At 42.4% G+C, this 24,347-nt stretch overlaps 1 protein-coding gene across 2 annotated transcripts; it reads left to right on the top strand.

Annotated features, from left to right (window-relative positions):
- The first annotated feature begins 929 nt into the window (after positions 1-929).
- Positions 930-23,610, top strand: CHDH (choline dehydrogenase). 2 transcript variants are annotated; one of them, XR_014174133.1, is made up of 9 exons: positions 930-1,176; positions 7,854-8,649; positions 12,892-13,043; positions 14,379-14,508; positions 14,848-14,982; positions 19,787-19,929; positions 20,423-20,525; positions 22,423-23,218; positions 23,258-23,610. XR_014174133.1 is itself a non-coding variant. In XM_081938856.1 (8 exons), the coding sequence occupies exons 2-8, from the start codon at positions 7,905-7,907 to the stop codon at positions 22,839-22,841; spliced, it is 1,827 nt and encodes a 608-aa protein (XP_081794982.1). In that variant the 5' UTR covers positions 930-1,176; positions 7,854-7,904; the 3' UTR covers positions 22,842-23,610. The 2 variants fall into 2 exon arrangements, 1 of the variants encoding a protein (XP_081794982.1); XM_081938856.1 differs by having other exon boundaries at positions 22,423-23,610.
- The last annotated feature ends 737 nt before the right edge of the window (positions 23,611-24,347 follow it).

Raw genomic sequence — 24,347 nt, 5'->3', positions numbered from 1 at the left:
GGCAGGGAGCAGCCATTGTAACTTTGACAAGATATAGCAGCATTTTCACTGTATATTTTCTTAGCTTTTACTTTGGTGCAATTATCAGTTTTATATGTGCACTGATTAACCAAGACTAAACTTTACCCCCTAAATTTTTTTTAAGTATCCATTTGTGTAGTTAAGTGGGAGAGGGGAACTTTGAAGTAGGGAAGGGGTCAGTGTCCTTTCACACCAGGATAAATAATTAAGAGATATAAGTTGTCAAAATAGTTTTAAAGGTAGAGGAAAGGTTCCCCTCGCATATAAGTGCTAGTCATTCTTTAGGGGGTGGTGCTCATCTCCATTTCAAAGCCGAAGAGCCAGCGCTATCTCCGTGGTCACGTGGCTGGCATGACTAAACACCCTATTTTTCTACTTGCATTTTTACATGCTTTCAAACTGCTAGGTTGGCAGAAGCTGGGACAAGTAATGGGAGCTCACTGCCTTACACAGCGCTAGGGAGTTGAACCACTGACCTTTCTGATCGACAAGCTCAGTGTCTTAGCCAATGAGCCACCGGTGTCTCTCATAAAAAGGGTTTTAGAAGTTGTTTAAAAAAAAGTCAAGACCCAAAGAAACAAGTCTGGAATTACTAAAGTTTATTTATTTATTGAACCGATTGCTCTTGTTAAGAGAGAATGGAGAGGGGAAGCTGAAAAACTTGAAAGAAACCTTTGCTTTCACCTGGAAAATCTTTCACTTTGGTGCAGGTGAGGAATGGTGTGGAGGAAAAAAGGCATTCGTTCAAACAGCTTCTCTGCTGTCAGACTCGGAGGCCACACTGTACAAAAGAGGCGTTGCCAGCGATCACTACAACTGGCAGGACTGGCCCACCCAGTAATATCATCCCGAACCTTTCTCAGCGCACTCTTTCCAGCAACTAAAAGGGGGAGGAGAGGAGACGCCTCTATCTCTCTAATTTGGAGGGTCCCTGGCAGTCCAATCCCCGCAGGAGCCCGCCTCCTTCTTAGTGCCTGCCCAGTTGCTCTTTGGACTGGCCAGATGCCCGTCAGCAGAGCCGAAAGTCAACGCTCGAAAGTTTCTGCTCCTCCTCACGGCAGTGCGAGGAACCCGGTCCGTGGGAGTCTTGCGAGGAATGAAACGGAGCTCCAGGACCCTCGGGAGACGCAGCGGCGCGCGCCTAAGTTAGCCCGTGTGAGTGGGTGAAGTAGCACGTGGCCGCGGGGCGGGGCTGCGTTGGCAGAGGACGTTACTCGTAGGAGGCAGTGGGGGAGTGGGGGGGGGAGAGGGAACGCTCGGCATGGCGGAGTGGGTTGGGTTGCCAGGGAAACGCGATCTCTGTTGGCCCCGCCCCCCGTTTCAAAACTCCTGGGGCAGCGAGCCGAGTTGGAGGTCTCTGCAGAATTCAGACGGCCTTAAAAAGAAGCCGCTCGTCTCTTGTGCAACGAGTACAAATTCTCTCCCCTTCACTGATTGAGGGAAAGTTCTCAGGAAAAGGAAAGGCCAGCATTCTTAGCCGGTGGAACCGATGCTGGGACCCTTTGCGCTAGGCGAAGGAGGGTGTGGGATGTAAACGAAGGGTTTGCCGTGGCAGGTATCCCCAAACCGCCATAACTTTAACCTTAGACTGTCTACTGTGTTCTGTGTTTATATTTATGTTTATACTTATACCTGTTATCTTGACAAACTAAATAAATAAAATAAATGTTAGATGCGAACGTAAGGCGAGCCGAGCCGTGAGGAGAATTAACCAACTTTTATTAACAGGACAGTTCACAGTTAAATACAGGAGAGAATCAATGCAGGGTTCATCTGACAGCTATTTATACGAAGCTGTCAGATGAACCAACCAATCCCCAAGCCAGAGTTTCCCCGCTCTCAGCCAGGTCGCGTCTTAGCCAATCAGACGCGACCTGGCTGTTGCTAGCGCAGATGCCGGCAGACGGAGGGAACTCCCTGACGTCATCTGCCCGGACACAACACTCCTTCCCCCCCAGTGACTGCGCATGTGCAAGCGACGCACAAACGTAGTCACGTAAATATTCTGGGCGGCGCCGGACCCGCCCAGAACGCCTCAGTTCGGCAGGAGGCGTCGGAGAGGAAGGTGGTGTCCGTGGAAGCTCCTCCCGCAAGGGAGTGGAGCTCCGGGCGCCATCTTGGAGGCCCACCCCTGACGGAGGAAAACCAGGCCCAGGTAGGCAGGGCCGAGGGGGCGCGGCCGAAGGCGGGCTTGAGCTGGGCACTTGTTGGTAGGCCTGGCCTGACTCGGGGAAGGCCATTTGAAACCCCGGAGGGGGACGCCAAACGGGCGACACCCCCTCAACAATGGACGGCCGGCAGGCGGCGTCCGAGGACGGAAAAACTCTGGGCAGCTGAATCGGGCGGACGTTTTCTGGTGGAAGGGCACCAGGGAACAGAACGTTGGAGGGCTCAGGCGCAGCGACGTTGATGGTCGACCTTGCAGGGGTGTTGTCGCTGGTGTTGGGCAGGCGGCGCCTCAGTTGATCCAGGTGCCGCCGCCATTCGGTCCCATCATGTAGCTGGACCCTGTAAGAACAGGGGCCGGTTATGGCGGTGATGGTGGCAGGCACCCACCTAACCGCCCCTGAGAACGCCTGAGCCCAAACAGTATCGCCCAGGACGAACACGCGGGAAGGGGGCCCCAGGTTGCCAGGCTGTTCACTTGAATAGAGTGGGTGCAACCTATCCAAGGTGGTCCGTAGGCGCCGGCCCATCAGCAGCTCAGCTGGAGACTTCCCGGTCAGGGGGCAAGGAGTGGCATGCTGTACCAAGAGGTAAGCAGCCACCCTTGAAGGCCAGTCAGCCCCATCCATCCTGCCCAACGCCTCCTTGGCCGAGCGGACCGCCCTTTCCGCCCGGCCATTGCTAGCCGGATGGTATGGGGCGACTGGGGCATGGCGGATGCCCTGAGAGGCCAGGAACAGCTGGAACGCGGTGGATGCAAATTGAGGCCCGTTATCAGAGACAACGACGTCCGGCACGCCATGGGTGGCGAAAAGCCTAGTCAATTCTCTGATCGTGGCCTCGGCTGTGGTGGACCTCATGAGAATGAGCTCCACCCAGCGCGAATATGCATCCACCACCACCATGAAGACCTGGCCTCTGAAGGGGCCCGCGAAATCCACGTGAAGACGGGACCAAGGACCACGAGGCAATTCCCATTCCCTAGGACAGGCAGCCGGTGGCGCCGGTCGTGAATGTTGGCAGGAGGAGCAGCCGGCCACCCAGGCGGCTATCTCGTCATCAATGCGAGGCCACCAGACATAGCTGCGCGCCAGGCATTTCATGCGCACTATGCCCGGGTGGCCCTCATGAAGGCGAGATAGCACCTGATGGCGCAGGCTGGGTGGAATGACCACCCTGTCACCCCACAGGAGGCACCCACTGTGCAGTGACAGCTCCAACTGCCTGGCCCTGAAGGGACGAAGGTGCTCTGGCACCGGACCCTCAGGCCAGCCCCTTTGGACCCAAAGGATGACCTGAGAGAGGTCAGGGTCAGCCCTAGACTTTGAAGCCACCTCTCCGGAAGAGAGTGGCAGAGCCAAATCTGCTATGGCCAAAACCGACAGGCAAGGCACTGTCGGGGGGTCAGCAACGGGCAAGGGGCAGCGGCTAAGGGCATCAGCGTGCCCTAAATGCTTGCCCGGCCGGTAGAGCAGAGTATAGCTGTATGCAGCTAGGAACTCTGTCCACCTGGTCATGCGCGGTGACAGTATGGGAGGGGTCGGCTTGTTACCAGCCAAAAGCCCAAGGAGTGGCTTATGGTCGGTAAACAAAGTAAAGTGCCGACCATAGAGGTAGTCGTGGAACCTTTTAATCCCTGACACTGCAGCCAGAGCCTCCTTGTCGATCTGGCTGTAATTGCGTTCCGCAGAAGTCAGTGTCCGGGAATAAAAGGCTATGGGGGCCTCCGAGCCATTGGGCAGCACATGGCTCAGGACCGCCCCCAAACCCACGGGGGAGGCGTCACAAGCAAGAGTCAAAGGCAGCTTGTCCGAATACTGAACGAGGACTGCCTCTGACGTCAGCAAGTCTTTGACAGCCGCGAACGCATGCGCTTCGCGGCTGCCCCAGCGCCAGGCGGCCGATCGGTCGAGCAACCGATGCAGCGGCTCGGCTAGTGACGCCTTATGCGGCAGAAATGGCGCGTAGAAATTGAGCAAGCCAAGGAACGCCTGCAGCTCCGTCTTGGAGGCAGGCGTGGGGGCGTTCCTAATGGCTGCTACTTTTGAAGGAGTGGGGTGAATTCCCTGGGCGTCAATTGTGAATCCCAGGAAGTCAACCCGAGGCACAGCAAATGAGCATTTGCTGCGCTTTAACTTTAAACCCGAGCCCCTGAAACGCTCGAGGACCTTCACCAGTACTTCGATGAGGCCCGATCGGCTGCTAGCGGCGATCAGGACGTCATCGAAGTACGGAACCACGCCAGGGAGCCCATGGAGCAGCCGCTCCATGAGGCTCTGGAAGATCCCCGGGGCTACGGAAACGCCGAATTGCAAACGGCGGCAACGGAAAGCTCCACGGTGGGTGACGATGGTCTGCGCAGCCGCCGCCTCGTCATCCACCGGGAGCTGCTGGTAGGCCTGCGCCATATCCAGCTTCGCAAAGATGCAGCCCTGCCCCAAAGAGTGGAGCAAGTGCTGCACCACCGGAACTGGATAGGGGTTCGCTTGGAGGGCAAGGTTGATGGTGGATTTAAAGTCGGCGCAGAGGCGAATGGACCCATCCGCCTTAACTGGGATGACCAAAGGGGTCTCCCACTTGGAGTAATCCACCGGCTCCAAGACTCCCTGCGCGACAAGCTTGTCCAGCTCCGCATCAACCTTTGCCCTTAAAGCGAAAGGCACCCTACGGGCCTTCAGCCTAATGGGGGCAACCTGGGGGTCTAGGTTCAAGGAGATGGGCGTGCCCTTATACGCCCCCAGCTGCCCATCAAACACATCAGAAAATCTGGCAAGGACGTCGGCCACGTCGGGAGGCGTGGCCACTACTTGTCTAATCCCGTGCACTGATAGGCCCAGTGCCGGGAACCAGTCAAGGCCCAGTAGGGCCGGCAAAGGCTTTTCCACTACAAGTAGAGGAAGGCATCCCGAATAGTCCCCATATTCCACCCGCACCAGGTGACAACCCAGGGTAGGAATTAGAGTCCCCTGGTAGTCCCGTAGGGTTGCGTCTGGAGGGGCCAGCTGGGTCTTGGCGACGCCTGGACAGAGGCGGGAGAACTCTGTCCACGACAAAAGGGATCGGGACGACCCCGAGTCCACCTCCATGGTGCAGGGGGAGCCCTCAATGAGGAGCGACGCCTTGATGCGCTCCGCACCTGCACCCGTGTGGAAGGCCAACTCTGCGGGGTTGGCGTTGAAGTCCGCGTCCACGGCGTAGCAGCCTCCGCGCGAAGGCTGCTGCTGCTGCTGCTGCTGCTGTCGTCCAGCACGGCCTCCAGGTCGCTGTTTAACGGCGGCTGTGGTCGGGACGTCCTCCGCTCTCTGAGGCAAGGGGAACTGCGCTCGGCAGACCTGAGCCAAATGTCCCTTCTTCAGGCAGCGGCGGCAAACAGCGTTTTTAAAGGGGCACCCCGAGCGGTCGTGGTTGCCTCCACAGCCAAGGCAAGCGGGCACAGCTTCCCGGGCTCGCTGAGGAGCGCGTCTTCTGGCGGACTGGCCAATGCGCGCCACCGCTCCCTCCTCCGGATAGTCGCTTGGCAAGGGAACTAGTTCGTCTACCAAGCAAGTGCGGCCTGGCGGGGGCGGCAGATTGAACATCTCCGCCATTGACTCGTCGGAGAGTTCAGCCGCCCTTGCTTGCTCGATGGCCCCAGTCAGCGTGATGTCCGCCTGTGACAAGAGCCGCCGGCGGAGGCGCAGGTCTTTTACGCCGCTGACGAACTGTTCCGTCAGATTGCGATCTAGGTCGGCAAACTCGCACCTCATCGCCGCGGTGCGAAGCGACTGGAGGAATTGGCTCACCGACTCCTCCGGCTTCTGAACACAGCGCCGGAAAGCGTAGTGCCTCGCCACCCAGGACGGAGTGGGGGCGTAGTGGCGCTGCAGGCGTTCGGTTAGTGTCGCCCAGTCCAGAGAATGAACGGGCTGTGGGGCGGCTATTGAGCGAGCGGCACTAAACATTGGAGTGCCGCAGCAGCTCAAGAAGAAACTGCACTTCTCGTCGTCTGGAGCGTCGCGACGACCGTTGGCTATGAGGTAACATTCGAAGCGCTCCATGAACGCTTCCCACGTCTCGCCGTCGCAGCCAAAAGGCACAAAGGTTGGCATTGCCGACATGATTCCTTCAGGAACGGAGAAAAGCCGGCCAGGAAGCAGGTCACCGGTGCGATGGTGACAAGAAGACACGCTCGGTGGCTTTCGGTGGGTTAGTGGCTGGATCCCACCCTCGTCGCCAGTGTTAGATGCGAACGTAAGGCGAGCCGAGCCGTGAGGAGAATTAACCAACTTTTATTAACAGGACAGTTCACAGTTAAATACAGGAGAGAATCAATGCAGGGTTCATCTGACAGCTATTTATACGAAGCTGTCAGATGAACCAACCAATCCCCAAGCCAGAGTTTCCCCGCTCTCAGCCAGGTCGCGTCTTAGCCAATCAGACGCGACCTGGCTGTTGCTAGCGCAGATGCCGGCAGACGGAGGGAACTCCCTGACGTCATCTGCCCGGACACAACAATAAAATATAAAATAGCCTAAGAAATAATCCAAACGCTTACACGAGAATCTTCCTAATATTCACGCCACCCTCATTCCTTCCCCTTCATTAGTGGAAAACCAATTAAAATTGGAAGTATTGTTCTGCAGAAAATTAATCTCGGTTCTGCATTTCAGAGTTTGCCTGTTTTGGTTGTTTAAACCTCCTATCTCTTTAAATGGGACCATAAGCAGGACTTGAAACGTGCATCATAGGTGTTTAAAACTTAAATATTTAGAGGGAAGTGTACTGTACTGTGCTGGATGTTGGAGAAGGTCTGGTGAGCCACAGGTTCAAATTTCCCCTTCATCAGAGAGATCATTCTCACTACTAATTAACGTCACCAATTGGCAAGATGATAAAATGAGGGGATACACCATGTCTGCTGCCTTGGAGCTTAGTGCAGTAAATAAAAACAAATAGTAGCTCCTGGCTTAAGGAGAAACCTACACAAAACCTCCTGCTTTGCCTAGCCTGAGGACTAGGACCATTGTGTGGAGTGACTTTTCTCCACAGCTGTCATATGACATTAGAACCTATATTGGATTTAATTGGATTTAATGCATGTTTCTGAATACATATCAGGAGGATCAGTGCCCAAAAATGGGGGTAGGAGAAGAAAGTGGGATGGTTTGAAAGTGGATGGGAGGGGGGGGACGACAAAATACCTAAGTCTAACTTAGTTTTGGCTTTTTGAAAGAACTCATACCAACTTACCTGGGATATTTCCATTCCCTTGATACCTCTCAGTTCTCCAGAAAGTCTATAAAAAAGAGAAATACAACTAGTGAATAGGAAGTAATGTTGAAAGTGCTTTGACTTTTGAGAAACGCAAAGTAATACATGGGTTTTGTCACAATTGGATGAAATGTGAGTGAGGAACTACAAAATATTTTGTTTAACAATCCATAAAGTGAAGAAGTTTTGCAATGTCAATAAAAGTTTTCAAAGTAAGATGTACACTAACCTAGCAGCCATTCAAAGAAATTCAAATTTTATGTCTTTTATCCTGCCTCTCCCAATATTTCAATTTGCTTAAAAATGTATGATTTAAGCCATTTTAAATGATACTGTGACTTAAATATAGTTTATATCATACATTACTATATATTCTTTATATTTCATTTTATTAAGATCACTTTTTCCCTTTTTAGGTCTGAATATTTGAACCCAAATTGACTACATCTGAAATAACATAGGAAACAATGTCTTTCTTAATCAAAGGTGCTCAAAAGCATGGCTTTATCTGTCAAGCCCACAAAGGATTATTGAAAAGGTGTATACTGAAGAGTTCAAAAGCTTTCAATGGACAAAAGATGAGATCTTCACAAGCATCCTCTCCAGTTAATTCTAAAAATATGGACTCTGTCAATTATATAATAGTCGGAGCTGGGTCTGCAGGATGTGTTTTAGCCAACCGATTGACTGAAGATCCTCACAACACAGTGAAGCTACTTGAAGCAGGTCCAAAAGATACTGTTTTAGGTAGCAAACAATTATTGTGGAAGATCCATATGCCTGCTGCTTTAACTTACAATCTCTGTGATGAGAAATATAACTGGTACTACCATACAACACCCCAAAAACACATGGATAATCGGATCCTATACTGGCCCAGAGGACGAGTCTGGGGTGGCTCCTCATCCCTCAATGCCATGGTGTACATTCGGGGCCATGCAGAAGATTATAACAGGTGGAATAAAGAAGGGGCTGTTGGATGGGACTATGAGTTCTGTTTGCCGTATTTTAAGAAAGCACAAACACATGAGTTAGGGGCTGACCTTTATCGAGGAGGGGATGGCCCACTTCATGTGTCAAGGGGAAAAACAAAAAACCCTCTTCATTATGCATTCCTGGATGCAGCTCAACAAGCTGGGTACCCTTTCACAGACGATATGAACGGTTTTCAACAAGAAGGCTTTGGCTGGATGGATATGACAATATATAAAGGTTAGCTTTGATGTGTTCAGTTTGAAAGCCATGTTGTGTAGTAGCCATGAACACCAGTCTTCGTAAACTCTTATATTGGTTTGGAAACTTTTTCATAATGAAAAAAGCCCATAATGGCTGGTGTTTTCCTTTAAGGGCCTAATAGCATGCGTTGAGAAAGAATTTGGACTAGACCAGAGGTGTGAAACTTTAAGGGAGAGACAAGGGCTACTCCTGGTATTTAAGTGGAATATTGAGGGCTATATATCAAATATAAATTTCATTTAATTTTTAAATTTAAATTACATTAGATAATTAAACAAATACTCCCGATATATTTAATAATCCAGTGGTGGTTTCCTACTGGTTTGGACCGATTTGTCCCAAACCGGTAGTAGATTGGCAGCCTGGGTTGCTGGAACCAGCAGCAACTCAGGCCTGCCACGCACCCGAACTGGTTCTCCGGGTGGTGCCCTAGGTGCCGCCATCTTGTTTTTTGATTCTGTGCATGCGCATAATATATTGCACTGCGCATGTATGCAAAGCATACGCACGCAGCACAACCACAAGTGAACTAACAGTAGTGACTACCAGAGCCCACCCCTGCAGTAATCCTCAACTTACAATGATAATTGGGACCAGAATTTCTGTTGCTAAGCAAGGTGGTTGTTAAATGGATCACACTCAATTTCACAATCCTTTTTTTTCTTTTTTCTATTGTGAAGTGAATCACTGCAGTTGCATATTTATTTATTTATATATCATTTGTAGAGACTGCCCATCTCAATCATAGAGTGACTCTTAAGTGGATTTATGGTCATTATGCAAATCCAGCTTGACTTTGCTTGTTGAAAACCAGCAGGGAAGGTTGCAAATTGTGATTATGTGGTTCTAAGGCACAGGAACCATTGTATTAAATATATACCATTTGCCAAGCACCCAATTTTGATCATGTAACTGCAGGGATGCTGAGACGGTTGTGTGAAGACAGGTTGCAAGTCAATTTTTTGAGTGCTATTGTAACTTTGACCAATAAACAAGTAGTGTGAATCGAGGACTACCAGTATTAAGATTATGGTAAATAATTTTATTTAAACTTATCGCCATAAATTAGCATAAACTGGAATATTCTTCAAAATTACACAAGTAGAAAAATGAGAAACTTTATAAATGTTATTATTAGAGTGTGAACTTTTCAGCGTGAAACTTCAACACAGCGACTGATATATTTATTCCTGGTCTTAGGGTTGATAGCATCAGCCACAGTTCTTCCTCAGCATAGATTCTTTTGGACTATTAAAGCAGCAGTTTCCAGAATAATTTATCAAAACAGGCAACATGACAGAGGTAATGTAAACACATATGTGACATTGCCACATAGGAGTACTGTGTACATCCTAAAGCTGTTCTCTCCATTTTGCCTGTTTTGATACTTTCCGCAGAAGCTGCTGTATTCAAGTTAATCCTCCATTTCAAAGTACAACTGTGAATAAAATAAATTAATTACAGCATAAACCTTATACCAAGTAACAGTAGGTTTTAAATTTCATTATGGAAGAACTGACGTTGCATGATATATCATAAAATTAATGTTTGTGATGAGTATCTGTCTTGTAAAATTCTCTAGATAAAAATCAAAGTTGAAATATTCCTCCTACCAGTATAGTGCCTATACATATACCTAACAAAATTTCCACGAGAAAATGCTTAATCTTTAAAAATCAATATGAACATGGGATTAAACAAATTTATTTTTGTTTTCAGCTTAAATATTCATTTATTTTTTATTATTGTAAGCTGTCCAGAATTACTCTGAGGTAAGATGGGTGACCTATAAATTTTATAAATAAATAAATTATAAATCCATAGCCAGTATTAACTTCATTCATTTTCTTGTTCACTGGAAATGTTTATTTTGGCTGACAACTCAGTTTCTTTCCACATTAAATACACAGTAGAGCAACAACTGAATGATAGCACATTAACCACCTGGTTTTTGTTTAACCTATTTCATTTTTAAAGGTTGTATGGAAAGGTAGATACTCCGTTTGCCAAGGTAAGAGGTTTGGCATACAAATCCAGAACTGCAACTTAAAACTGTTTCTGCTCGATCCTTAGATAATTGTAATTGTCCACAATGGCAACTGTTAAAATTGAAATAAATGCCTGGATTAAACCTAGAATATAGCATCAATGTAGTTTTAGGCCAGTACTGCATTAAAGATTTTGACATCCATTGTTTATGGGAAAAGTTAAATAAAATTATAACAGTCTGTCACACCTGCTGCAAACATAAACCTCTAAATAGAAACAATCCTTGGCTCCATTTGTTGAGACAGGTATAGTTTTGTTAGAAATCAAGTGCACTGCAGTAGTGCATAGCCAGAATTATGAGAATAGCACTCCAAAATCCCTAAGTTCCACTTTTCCTTCCCTTAGTTGTGTCCAGTCACTGCACACACACACACCCAATGACCAATCAGGTCATGCAAAATGTTTTCAGAATGGTCACTTCCAAGGTAGGTTGGTATGCAGCTGTGATTTTTCTCCCAGCCAGGTGATCCTGAAACACCGTTCTGGAGAGATAAAACAAGCAGCATGGGGTGGGGGTGGGGTGCAACAGTTATTCTTGCTTTCTCCAAGCAGCCTTTACTTTCACTTTCCCCTAAGCATCCCCCCCTCCACATAGTCCATGGCAGACTGTCAACGCATGGTATCGAAGCACAAGTGGGTATGAGTTGGCAGCTGACACAGTCCCTTATGCATTTGGATGCATGTTGATTTAAGACCAGTCTAATCACTTTGGTAGTTTTTTTGCTAGAAGCTGACTGGGTTGAGTGGCGCCCTACTCCCTTGAAACCTCTTGTTGGCCTTTAATCCCATGCTATCCTTATGGACTCTCCAATAGAGTAGAACTTTAGCAGCATTCTTCAAGGTGATTTTACACTTTCTAAATCTAATCCAAATCCAAAGGGAGAATATTTGATACAATCAATACAGTTTTCTACATGGCTCTGTCTTGGCCTTCTTCAGTTATTTAATATTCTGTATTGAATTGCTAGGAAGAATTCATCCAGAATTTTAGAAAGAGTCATCTTCAGCATCACATCTGATGTAGTAGTGTAATCCAAGTGCAAGGAATGTCTCGATGTGCTCAAATATTATCTTCTTCAATATCAAGCTAGAGAAGTAAACAATCTAAATCAAGGCAATGTTAAACCTACAGTCAATCAACTGAAATCTGGGGTTTGAATTGGTTTCTACCCACGCATATAACAGCAGGAATATCAGGCTTGGAAATGTTGTAAGGCACCAAGGACCAGTTCTGTGAAGAAAGGCTTTTCCGTGGACCAGAGGAGGCATGGTTTTGGGTGCTGCCTGCATCTCACAGATGGGGTTTCACTTATTTGCGCAGCCTGGTAGCTGTGGACCTGTGCCGCTCCACGGACCGGGGGTTGGGGACCCCTGGTGTATGGTATCACTATAAGATCCCTCTCACTGAAAAATCTAGTTGTCATTTTTTTTGTTGAGGGAGGGCTCACAGTTCAATGTACAGTGGTATTTTTGTACTTAACTTCTTTGAAACTTATCAAATTTAGTACTCAGTGTATTTTGTCCTGGTACTAATTGTTTGTTTGGTACTAAATACACAAGTTATCAATGTCAGCTGCCTTATGGCTCACTACAATATACCTTATTGGAAAAAATTGTTTGGTACATACTGTTTTTGCTATTCATCGCATCTCCTGGAACCAATTAACAAATAGAAATACACTGTATTTCATTTGAGAAATCATTAAGATTTTGGACTTGGTTATTTTATAGATTATCTGACTGTTTGAATTAGGAGTGGCCCTTTTCTCCACTTTCAAAAACCTGCCTGTCAGGCATGTAGTAAAATATTTTTCTCAAATTATGAAATGGACTCCATTTGTCGATTACTTGCAGTTAGTCTTCACTTTCTTTCTGTTTCTCAGAAAAGGATTCAGGATGTCCTTTAATTTTTTAATACTGTTTTAGCAATTTTGTCTCTTTAAAACAATTTGCATTATTGCTCTGCCTTGATGAATCTTTTTGTGGACTATAGTAATAACTTTAAAAAATGTTAATATATAATCACAGTAGAACAGATAAAATTATGTTGGTATTTATTTTATTCATTAAAAAATTTAAAACCGGATTTTTCCAGAACAGTTTACCACACCAAGATAACATACATTATATGTGTTGGTTACTGTTACAATAAAAACATGTATTTTGTAGGTAAAAGATGGAATACAGCCAGTGCGTACCTTCGTCCTGCTTTATCACGTCCAAACCTGTCTGCAGAAGTCAGTACACTTGTTACAAAAGTTTTATTTGAGGGGACAAAAGCCATTGGTATTGAGTATATTAAAAATGGAGAAAAGAAAAAGGTAAGAATGTATGGTATTCTTTCTTCACCTCTGAAAAGCAAATCAACCAGCAATCAACTTATACTAACTTTTCATTTCTGGCTCATTAGAGTTGTAGTAAAGCTTATTATATTGTTGAAATAATAGCAAAATACAACTGACACTTAAATCCATGTTACGTATTAATCTTAAGAAAGCACTGCAGTAACCTGATCAAAATATAATGGGTACCACTCCATTCTGCAGATGGAGTTAATTTCAGTTTTCCATTTATGTTGGCTTTTGAGTTAGCAGATCCCCCCCCCCTCCCAATAACTTCTAGAAATGAAATCCATATTGGATTGAAAATAGGTATTTCTTTCATTGAGAGTCCTATCATTTTAATATTTTAAAGAGGAAAAAAAGTCTGCATTTACTAAATTCTAATACTTTCCTTCAAACTTCAGAGTAATTTTTAATACTTCTTGTGACATGTGAACCAAACTAGAACATATGAGAAGAAGGAGCCAGAACAGTATATCTTGTAGCAAGGAAAAAATCAAGAACAGAAACAAAAACAATTATTATTGTAAGAATCACTAGAAAATTTACTGCTATTTAATAGATTCATAAACCAGATGACAAAGAACAAATATTGTGAAGCTGTATGGTAACCAGCATAACAATAGCAATAGCACCTAGACTTACCAGTATATACCGTTTCACAGTGCTCTACAGCCTTCTCTAAGCAGTTATTGTAAACTTTAAATTAGAAAGGATAATCACAGATGTCTGAAGGAAAATAGATCGTCATTCTGAGATAACTCTTTTTCAGAGAAATAAAGGATATCATTAGTCACTTGCAGATTTGTGCTGCCAGGTGACTATTCAATAGAAGAATGTGAGAACGCAATATATATATATTTAATTTCAGAATGTGGGTTCTTTTGAGTTGATACATGATGAGATTGTTCTTTTGACTGATGATACAAAGCAAACATTTATTTTAATGGGATTATTTGAGTAATGTGAGATACAGTTTAGGAGGGAAAGAGGCATTTGTAAGGAGAACAATACATTATTTGCGCTAATAAAAGCCTTTGATTCAGTATTAAATTTTGAAGAATAATGGTAACAAGGAGAAAAGTTTAGCAAATAAGTTTGGATGCACAGGAAACGTTAGCATTGTTTAAGAAGAAAGTTTACTTAAAAAGATACAAGCATATTTTAATAATTTCAAACTGTCTAGATTACAAAATGTCTAGATATAACCCAAGGAATATGAAAACTGAGGGCTACAAATCAATAACATTATTTTGTATTGTACTTTAATCTATCAAAATTTAGTCTGATTACATTGCTATTATTTTATTTTAGGTTTTTGCTAGTAAGGAAGTTATTTTAAGTGGTGGTGCTATAAATTCTCCACAGTTACTTATGCTATCTGGAGTTGGAAATGCAGATGATCTAAAAAAATTAGGAATCCCTGTTGTCTGCCATCTTTCAGGTATGTATGATAGATTCAGTATAACTTCATGTAAGGTTGTGTTGGATTTGAAAGTAAAGGGTGTTTAGAAGTTCACGTAGCCTCTGCCCAGAACTCCTTAAATCAGCCTTGTCCTTTCCTAGGATGACATGAATTCCCTTTTAGTAATCACATAATCCCTAGAAAGACGAATTTCATTTATAGAGTTGTAGACAAGTGCTGCTTAGGCCCCCATGGGCACTTGAAAAGCCTTTCTGCTTTTGAAACCAAACTGCTGCAATGTCCCAATTCCATACATTTGTAAGTATAGTAAATATTTGTAGTGTACATATATTGGACATTTCTTGTCATTTCTACTAGGGGTTGGCCATAATCTCCAAGATCATTTGGAAGTGTACATACAGCAAAAGTGCACTCAACCTCTAACACTGTATAAATCACAAAAGCCTCTTCGGATGATCAAAATTGGTCTTGAATGGTTCTGGAAATCCACAGGTATGATTTAGAATTATATCTTGTTACGTTCTCATTTTGCTAGAGATATAAAATCAGCTTTTAAAGTAAAGCTTTAATAAATGTGTCCATTCATAATAGATTTTTCTTGTAGATGATTCATTTGACACACTTTCATTCCAGATAAGGAAATCAAGGGTTTTTCAGATTATGTTTGCAAGTAGCTTTGTTTCACTGGTTTTTTTAAAAAATGCATAGTTGTTAAATTGCTTGTAACAAACAGGAAATTCATGTTTCTAGACTGTTTTGTTACAGCAATACAAAGAATGTTTAGAATAGAAGCACAAATAACTATTGTTACTGTTGTACAACAACTCTGGTTTTCTTTTATATATAAAGTTTTTTATTTTTTCATTTTCATAACAAATAACCACATGTATACTATTGCATAACCAAGATCGTATTATATTATTAAATTTTTACACCGATTTGTCTTACCATCAACTCCCCAAAACAATGACTGGCTCTTCTCCTGTCCATGCACCATATTTGTACCTTACCCATCACTTTCTTCTCCCTCTCTGCACCTCCTCTCTACCCCCTTTCTTCCTTCTGTCATCCTTCTCTTCTCTACTTCCCCTTCCTCTTTCCTTCTCTCTCCCCATTCCACTCCTTCTTTCTTTCTCTCCTCCTCTTCCCCCCTTCCCCTGCCCTCTCTCTTATCTCTCTCTTCTTCCCTTACCTCTCTCCTCTACTTTTCACTCTTCATCTCATTTAATTGGTGTATTTCAGCCTCTGAGCGAGCTCTATTTTATGTTGATGGTATTTATAATTCCTTTTCAATATACATATTTAATTTTAACATACAGTATATCTTCCACCTTTTGTAAAAGAGAGAGAGAAAAGTATACATATATAGTAATTGTATTTTTAATGCACACACACACACACACAAACAAAGAGCCTATTTTTGGCTGAGATGTAGCCCTGGTTACAATTCCAAGCTATTCTCATCATTATATGTATATAATTATGCATCCTTACACGCCCCAAATTTGTAGTTCTGTCTTTATAATCTCAATAATTTCCCATTTCCCAATTTGTAAGTATATTTCATGTTCCCTCTCCATTTGTCCATATCTTGACTTAGGTTACCCTTGATTGTCTTTAAATAACAATCCTTACTGTTCAATGTTCATTACAATTTCCTTAATCTACTATACAGAATAACAAGCGTACACATCTCACTTTGTTCATCATCTTAGGAGTTCTATATGTATCCATATTTCATATATTTTAACCTATACTTAATTATTATTCCATTGTCATATTCAAACAATTAGCAACTCAGTCTAATTGTCATGTATAAAAATGAATCACATACCTGTTTCACATTCTCCACATAACAGTCATATTTGTCCATATTCCATATATTTTAAAATTTATTTAATTATCTTTCCATTATCATATTCAATCAGCAACTCAGTTTTATTATCATGTATAGGAGTAAACCACATATCTCAGCTTTATATTTCCCATATAACAATTTCTAATTGTCTGATTTTTTCCTAATAAGTCTTTTGTCCCCCTTCTCTATTCCTGTCTTCTCCCTTTTCTTTGTTTTGACATGTCCACCCTCTTCAATTTTCCCTAAGCCACTGTCAAACCCAGTGAAATCTTTTGTGTTTCTCTTTGTTGGGGCATAACCCCCCTCTTCAGTTTTTCCTATGTCACTGTCAAACTCAGTGAGATCTTTTGTCTGCTTTTTATTTCCTTTTGTTGGGACACATCCCCCTTTTCAATTTTCCCTATACCACTGTCAAACCCAATGTTTTTTGTCTGCTTTTAATTTTCCACCGTTTCTACCCCTTCATTATCCCTCCTTCCTTCACTTCTTCCTTCACTTCTTGCTTCTTCTCAATATCTGACTTCAAAATTACTTGATTTTAATGATGTATGCATATATTTTTTTTATAATTTCATGTAGTTCTTCAAATTCTCACCTTTCCATAATGTCCAATTCCAAGTTACATTTAGTTATGCAGTTCTTATTTCAGAGTTATGGTCCACCTTAAATTTAGCTAGTTCAGCTGATGTGGAGAGGAAGAGAGGTGGGAGCCATCTTAATCCTTTGTTCTTCCTTCGGCAGCACAAAAAAAAAACCTTCGTACTTTCCTTGCCCGGCTGTCAATGGATGACCATGTGGCAGCCGTGGCAAGGGGGGCGTTCCACCAGGTTCGCCTGGTGCGCCAATTGCGCCCCCTACTGGACCGGGATGCCCTACGCACGGTCACTCATGCGCTGGTGACGTCCCGCCTGGATTACTGCAACGCTCTCTACATGGGGCTGCCCTTGGGACGCGCCCGGAGACTGCAGTTAGTTCAGAACGCAGCCGCGCGGGCTGTGATGGGGAGTACAAGGTACTCCCACGTAACACCTCTCCTGCGCGAGCTGCACTGGCTGCCTGTGGTTTTCCGGGCGCGTTTCAAGGTGCTGATTACCATCTTTAAAGCGCTCCATGGCACGGGACCTAGTTACTTGCGGGATCGCATCCTCCCACATACATCCCTGCGGCCAATACGCTCACACAGGGAGGGACTTCTCCTGGTGCCGTCCACTAGGCAATGCCAGCGGGCGACACCGAGGAGTAGGGCCTTCTCTGTGATGGGCCCAACCCTCTGGAATGACCTCCCCCCCGACATTAGAACCACTTCTGACCTCCACTCCTTCCGGCAAAAACTGAAGACCCACCTGTTCCGACTAGCAGGCCTGGCATAATTCAATTGTCCCTCCTGGCAAATGTATTATATCTGGTTATTTTAGGTTTTTTTTTAATTTACTGTATTTGTTTTTAGGGGTTCGAATTTATTTTATATCTGCTTTGTACAGTTCTTTTAACTACATTTTAACCTCCTCCATGTCAATTGTCAACTGTACATATTTAATTTAATTTTATTGTATCCTGTTATATTTTGTATGAACTGTACACCGCCCCGAGTCCCTTGCGGGAGAGGGGGCGGTCTAGAAGCATTAAATATTATTATTATTATTATTATTATTATTATTATTATTATTATTATTATTATTATTATTATTATTATTATTATTATTATTATTATTATTATTATTATTATTATTATTTCCTAGCTCTTAATTTTATTCCTCCCACTCTTGTTACCTTAATGTCCAGTTCCAAAATTACAGTTATACAGTTCTTATTTCAAAGTTCTGGTCCACCTTAAATTTAGCTAATTCAGATAATGTAAAGAGGAAGAGAAGCGGGAGCCATCTTGATCTTTTGTTCTTCCTTCTGCAGAAGAAAAAACTTCATATTTTCTCAGTTCTTGATTTTATTATTTTTTCCCCCTTGTTCCTCTCGTTGGTTATAGTTGCTCAAAATATATTAATTGGAACAAACTCGAATACAGCCAAACTCCGGTATGTTTCTCCTCGCCTTCTAATTTTCCAAATTCTGATTTATGGCAATTGGTTAATTAAATCTTCCTGCTCAAAGTTTCGCACAGGCAAGATTAGGTTATCAGTGAGAAAATAGTGCTTTTTTCTTGATTTTTTTCCCCTTTTTACATTCCACCTCTCATTAATTGGAGTTGCTTAAGATATGTTAGTTAGAAGAAACTTGAACGAAGCAAATCTTCTCGGTATGTTTTGGTCTCCATTTCCTGGTCTCTTTTAAAAACACAATCTTTTCAAATCCAAAAACCAAATTTAGAGTTTGTGGTTGAGTAGGTTTGTCACTTCTCTACTTTCTCCTTTATGTCCAAACTGTTTCAAGCAAATGGCTCTTTTTGGGCTAGTGATTCAACCCTCCATTTTTCCCCTTCTTTCTTTCGTTTTGCCAAAATCCCCATCTGCCCATCAATATTATTTATTCTCTCAAGGTTCTTTTCCTTTTCCAAATTCTGATTTATGACTGTGGGTTAATTAGATCTTTTTACAGGCTTTCATCTTGTCTCCTCCACACTATTGCTCAGTTGCTTTGGCCTGAAGTCAGCTTCTTGTGCAGCCATGTTGCCATGCTTCCGCCCCGACTCCGATTCAGAGAGCAAACCCCCGACCTACGAGGGACCTGTTGCACTCCCTCTAAGACGCTGCCCCTTCTTCATTCTCACACCCACACACCCACACAGGGAGGTTCTGATCCAAAAAGGAACTTGGAATTGGTTTGTCAGACAGAGTTTATGTGACTCTTCAGAGCTCAAACCTCATCTGTCCAGCTGGAGAACTTCCAGTCGAATCCAACGCTGGTTTACTTGTGTGCTGGTCAATAACTCTAATAAAATACTACCACTATTCCATGTTAATAGCTTAACATTCTCAAGTGTAATAATTTTAGGACAGCTATGGCAATTGAAAATATATGTGACTATATTATATATATTTAAATATTTTTAAATCATCAAATAAAATATAAAAGCAATTATATTGATTACAAATTACATTTCATTTTAGTAAAGAACTATATTTCTAAGGTGAAAAGAAAACCTATTTGAATTGTGAATGCTTTCATGATAAATGAGACATGCTCTTTATTTCATAAGCTATAATACGATTTGGGTTTGTTTTGAACTAACATATGTGACTCTAACACTCTTGCTTTTTAAATCATATTTTGTGTTATGTTATTTATTGTGTTATGTAACTATGCCCTGCAAGCTAGGCTCCAACCAGAAAGGTAATGAGACTTAGACACAACTTTTACTGTGTGTGATGAATGTTTAAAGCAGAATGTAATATAAAATACAGGGAATGTAAAATTATTTGTTGAAATCCTCATTCTTCCATTTTCATTATTCATGTATCTGGTATTTGGTGTTCTACCTTTCAGGAGATGGAGCCACTGCCCATTTAGAAACTGGTGGATTTATAAGAAGTCGTCCAGGCATTTCTCACCCAGATATCCAGTTCCACTTCCTCCCTTCTCAGGTGATTGACCATGGGCGAGTTGCTTCCCAGTTGGAAGCTTATCAGGTGAGTAGTAATACCAATTACTACATAGAATATCCACTGGACAGAAATATTTTCCTGGAATATAATTGTTCATATAATTAAAGCAGCATATTGCACTTTTGGAAATAGTTCCCAATCCCTTTGTTGATGGGCAGAGATGACATAGGTTCTCTTTCAATAAGTATAGACAATGTAATTCATCCTATAACTAAGAAGGCATCTTCCCATTGTAAAGGGGTTTGTGAATATCTTATGTTTGTTAATCAATATTAAACAAACTACCCTGATCTAAATATAAGAGCTCCAAATTAATACATGATGTGATTTTCACTTCAAAGCCAGTGAATAATGAAACCAAGTAGAAACCAAGCTTTGAAACCTGGAATAATTGTCTAAATCAACAATGCAGTTTCTAAATAACTCATGAAACTCCACGTTTCACTGAATTCCATTAGTTATTTTATAATGAACCCCTAGATGCCATATACCATGGATCTTTGTGGAATTGTTACAGGTCCATATTGGCCCTATGCGAAGTACCAGTGTAGGAAAGCTGAAGCTGAAGAGTTCAGACCCTACTGAGCCTCCAATCCTTGAGCCTAATTATTTGTCAACAGGTAAATGTATAATTATTTATATTCTATTCTTAAAATTAAACTCACCTTCTATAATTACACCTCACAATATAGACAATTACACCTTCTATAGACAATGGCATACCATACTGGTAGTCTTATTTTGATGGCATTTCCCATTTCTTTGTATCTTTTCCTCTTCCATCAGTCCCGAACTTTGTCAAACATGGAATAGTGACTGTATTATCTAGTAAAGATTGTCCTTTGCCACATGTGCAAAATGAGTACAAGTAACTGTTTCCCCATTATGCTTAAGTCTTCTATTCTCTAGAAGTTGTCAGGATTGTCAGACATAGTAATTCCTGAGTAGGACCCAGAAAGCAAGGCTTGTTTTTTGCTGCTCTTGCTGCAATGGATAGTCCTTGTTCAGCAACTGTCTTGTTTAGTGACAGTTTGCAGTTACAGCAGTGATGAAAAAGTAACTTCATATCCAGTCCTCACATTTACAAGCTTTATATGATTGTAAGGCAAAGGAAACCTCAAATAAGATCATAAGCACAGTCACACTTTGACTTAGCAACCACTTGGCTTAATGACTACATTGTTGATCCCAATAAAGGGACTTTCTCAAGGACTACCTGTAGCATCTCTCCAGATACTCATAAAGCCCTCAACCTCCCATTTTAAGTGCCTCACTCTTTCCGCATACTTTGGATTACTATAATGATCAGATCTCTTTTAAGTTGGGGAAGAGTGTCAGGAGCAACTGGCCAGAGTTTCCGTTCTTAACTAGCCAGAAGCTGAAGCAAGTTTTTATTCTTTGATTTAGATTTTCACTTGTTCTGGGTTGAAAATGCCAGTTATCCCAGTTTGGAAAGAAACAAATCAAGGACAAGTATTCCCTGATTTGTATCTGTTTTCATTAATGGAGAAATATGTTCTCTGTTTAGGTCATGATTAATCAGGATTGCTAAGGCAGTGTACATTGATTAGTTTATTCAATGTTATTGAGCACTTTGGAAAAATGATGGCTTATTGTAATGTCCAAACAAGGTCAGAGATTTCATTATGCTGGAGTTTTCAGACAATCCAGTTTAACTGGATTTCCTTAGGCAAAAAGTTTCATACTTAAGACCAGCATCTCCTTTTTGCATAGAATCTAGTACACATGTGCGTAACTCGATTTTGCTCCCTCCCCCCGCTCGTCCGCACCACGCTTGCCCCACCCGCTGCTCACTGATTGGCTGGCTCACCAATCGCCCTGCCCGCCTCTAAGAGTCCTATCCAAACCTTAAAGTCTTAAAGCTGTCAAGTTTGAACATCTCTGGGTTTTTTTTTCTAAAGGGTTAGGAGTGCAAGGATCTTGTAACTTGACAGCTTTAAGACTTGCACACTTCAATGCCAGAGTTCCTGAGCCAACATGACTGGAGGAGGAATTCTGGGAGTTGAAGTCCACAAGTCTTAAAGCTGTCAAGTTTGAACACCCCTGGGTTTTTTTTCTAAAGGGTTAGGGGTGGAAGAGTCTTGTAACTTGACAGCTTTAAGACTTGTGTGCTTCAAATTTGAATTTCTGAGCCAACATTTTGGTTGCTAAGCAAGAGCATTGATAAGTGAGTTTCATCACATTTTACAAGTTGGCCATGCCCACCTAGTCACATGACTGCCAAGCCACTCCCACTCGGTCACATGGCCAGCAAGCCATTCCCACAAAGCAGGCCACACCTACAGAAGAGGTTCTAAAAATTTTTGAAACCCACCACTGGTGAATAGATACCGGTACTAAAATTCAAAAGCAATATCCACCTTACCTGCCTTTCCTGTATCTTAGGTTTTGCCATTTTACTCTGAATGGTTGTCTGAAAAGAAAATAATGTAGCATTAATATTCATATTGGTTGTACATGGAATCACTGTGGCTTTGTTTTGTTTTCTTTCAACAGAAATAGATGTCTGGGAGTTTCGCCAGTGTGTGAAATTAGCCAGGGAGATCTTTGCTCAGAAAGCATTTGAAGAATTCCGTGGACCTGAGATTCAACCAGGGGAACATATTCAATCTGACAAAGAAATAGATGCTTTCATTAGACAAAAATCTGATAGTGCCTATCATCCTTCGTGCACTTGCAAAATGGGACAGAATTCTGATCCTACTGCTGTGGTTGATCCTGAGACCAAAGTTATAGGCACAGAAAATTTAAGAGTAGTTGATGCCTCAATAATGCCCAGTATTGTTAGCGGGAATTTAAATGCCCCAACCATCATGATAGCAGAGAAGGCTGCTGATATTATTTTGGGATTACCACCGCTTCAAGAGAAAAATGTTCCAGTATATAAACCCAAAACTCTGGAAACTCAGCGTTAACTTTTTGCTCTGCACTAGAAGTTTGCCTCCACTGGAGCCAATCTTGGGCTACTTTTTCTATAGGAACATGGATAAAGAGTAGCAGCACTTAATATGTTTTTCTATACCACTAAACCAAAAATCTACTTTCAGTGTCAAGAAAAAGGATGTACAATAGAAATAATGCTTTATTTCAGTTAATATTTGTTAATAATAGATGCTTGGAAGCATCTGATTAACCACAGAATTGTTGTAAACAGATGTTTGATGGAAGCACAGTACATTTTTACCACAGAAGTCAGATTTTGTACATTAGTACAAAACAATGGAAAGAAAAATAACAAAAAATAGAATGTAGTTTATGGCTTTTGATTTGATGGGCTAGTACATTTCATCCAGTCTAAAGGTAAGAGAAAATAGCAATGTATTTTTTCTAGTACACAGGCAGCATTTAATCTCAGAATAAAATAGAATTGTGATTCTAAATAGTTGAAGAAGAATTATGTTCAAGTTAGACCTCTTTAATCTATATTTTGTATCTGGTACATTTAGGTCTTTTTTTTTCAATTGTCACTAAAGAATTTTAAAAGAATAGAAGTGATTTTAGTAGAAATAATCATGGTTAAATTATGCTTCTTGTGTTTTGCAAAAGAATATTTTATTTCTGAAATAAACAAATTCTAATTAATATAGTTATTATGTTTAGCCTCAGGTTTCTTTAATATATTTTGCTCACGTTTACTATAGGCACTACCATAATTTATTCTGTCATTGTTTAGAAACATTAAGAGAGTAATAAAGTCTTTGCATTGAATCGGTCTCATTAAGCAAGATTGTTTACATCCTTAATTGAAAACTGGGAAGTGTTTGGTTAAAAATGGCTAATCAGCTAACCTATAGGAGAATGGATTTAGTAGTGAACCAACTCAGTCACACAGAAGGTTAAATTAATCAATGAGCTGTATTTACAGGAACTTCTAAACTATATTTTTGTATACCAAGGCCTCCAGAAAAGAAAGAGCAATAAGATGGAATGATAAGATGGGATAGGTGGACTGAGACTAATATGAAACCATGTGCATGCATCAGGGCAAATATTATTTAAGAAGAGTTCATGGTTGTCCTGAGCCAATGGAGGTTGAAGATTGAAATACTCCAGCATAAACAGCTGAGAGGGTTTGAAAACCAACTCTGTAATTTCAGGAAGAGATTAGTCATGCAGCCTGGCAAGTGATAGATAAGCATTATTCCCTACTTGTTCCTACAGCCTGAACTCCACACAGATACCGTCTCAGTCAATAAGAATCAGATACCATATCTCCTTAGAGTGCCTTTGATTATCATCAAGATTTCCCTGAATGTCATAGCCATCCTCCTTCCCTTTCCTTAGAATCATGAATAGTGAAGAAGTCAGAATCTTGGAGAGCCTATCTCTAAAAGAGTAGCATCTATGCCTTCATGGATTTCAGGTTTCAGTAATGTGCACCAGCTTGTTTGTTCATCAAACATCAGAATCTGAATGGCAAG

The sequence above is a fragment of the Natrix helvetica genome (genome assembly GCF_964273705.1).
Source record: "Natrix helvetica genome assembly, chromosome: 1".
In the NCBI taxonomy this organism is placed as follows: Eukaryota; Metazoa; Chordata; class Lepidosauria; order Squamata; family Natricidae; genus Natrix; species Natrix helvetica.
This window is presented reverse-complemented; position numbering and strand designations above follow the sequence as displayed.

Excerpts from the sequence above, each read along its gene's own strand:
- CHDH (XM_081938856.1), top strand. The coding sequence starts at position 7,905 with ATGTCTTTCTTAATCAAAGGTGCTCAAAAGCATGGCTTTATCTGTCAA. Across the intron at positions 8,650-12,891 it reads GGATATGACAATATATAAAG|GTAAAAGATGGAATACAGCC; the intron begins GTTAGCTTTGAT and ends TGTATTTTGTAG. Across the intron at positions 19,930-20,422 it reads CCCAGTTGGAAGCTTATCAG|GTCCATATTGGCCCTATGCG; the intron begins GTGAGTAGTAAT and ends GAATTGTTACAG.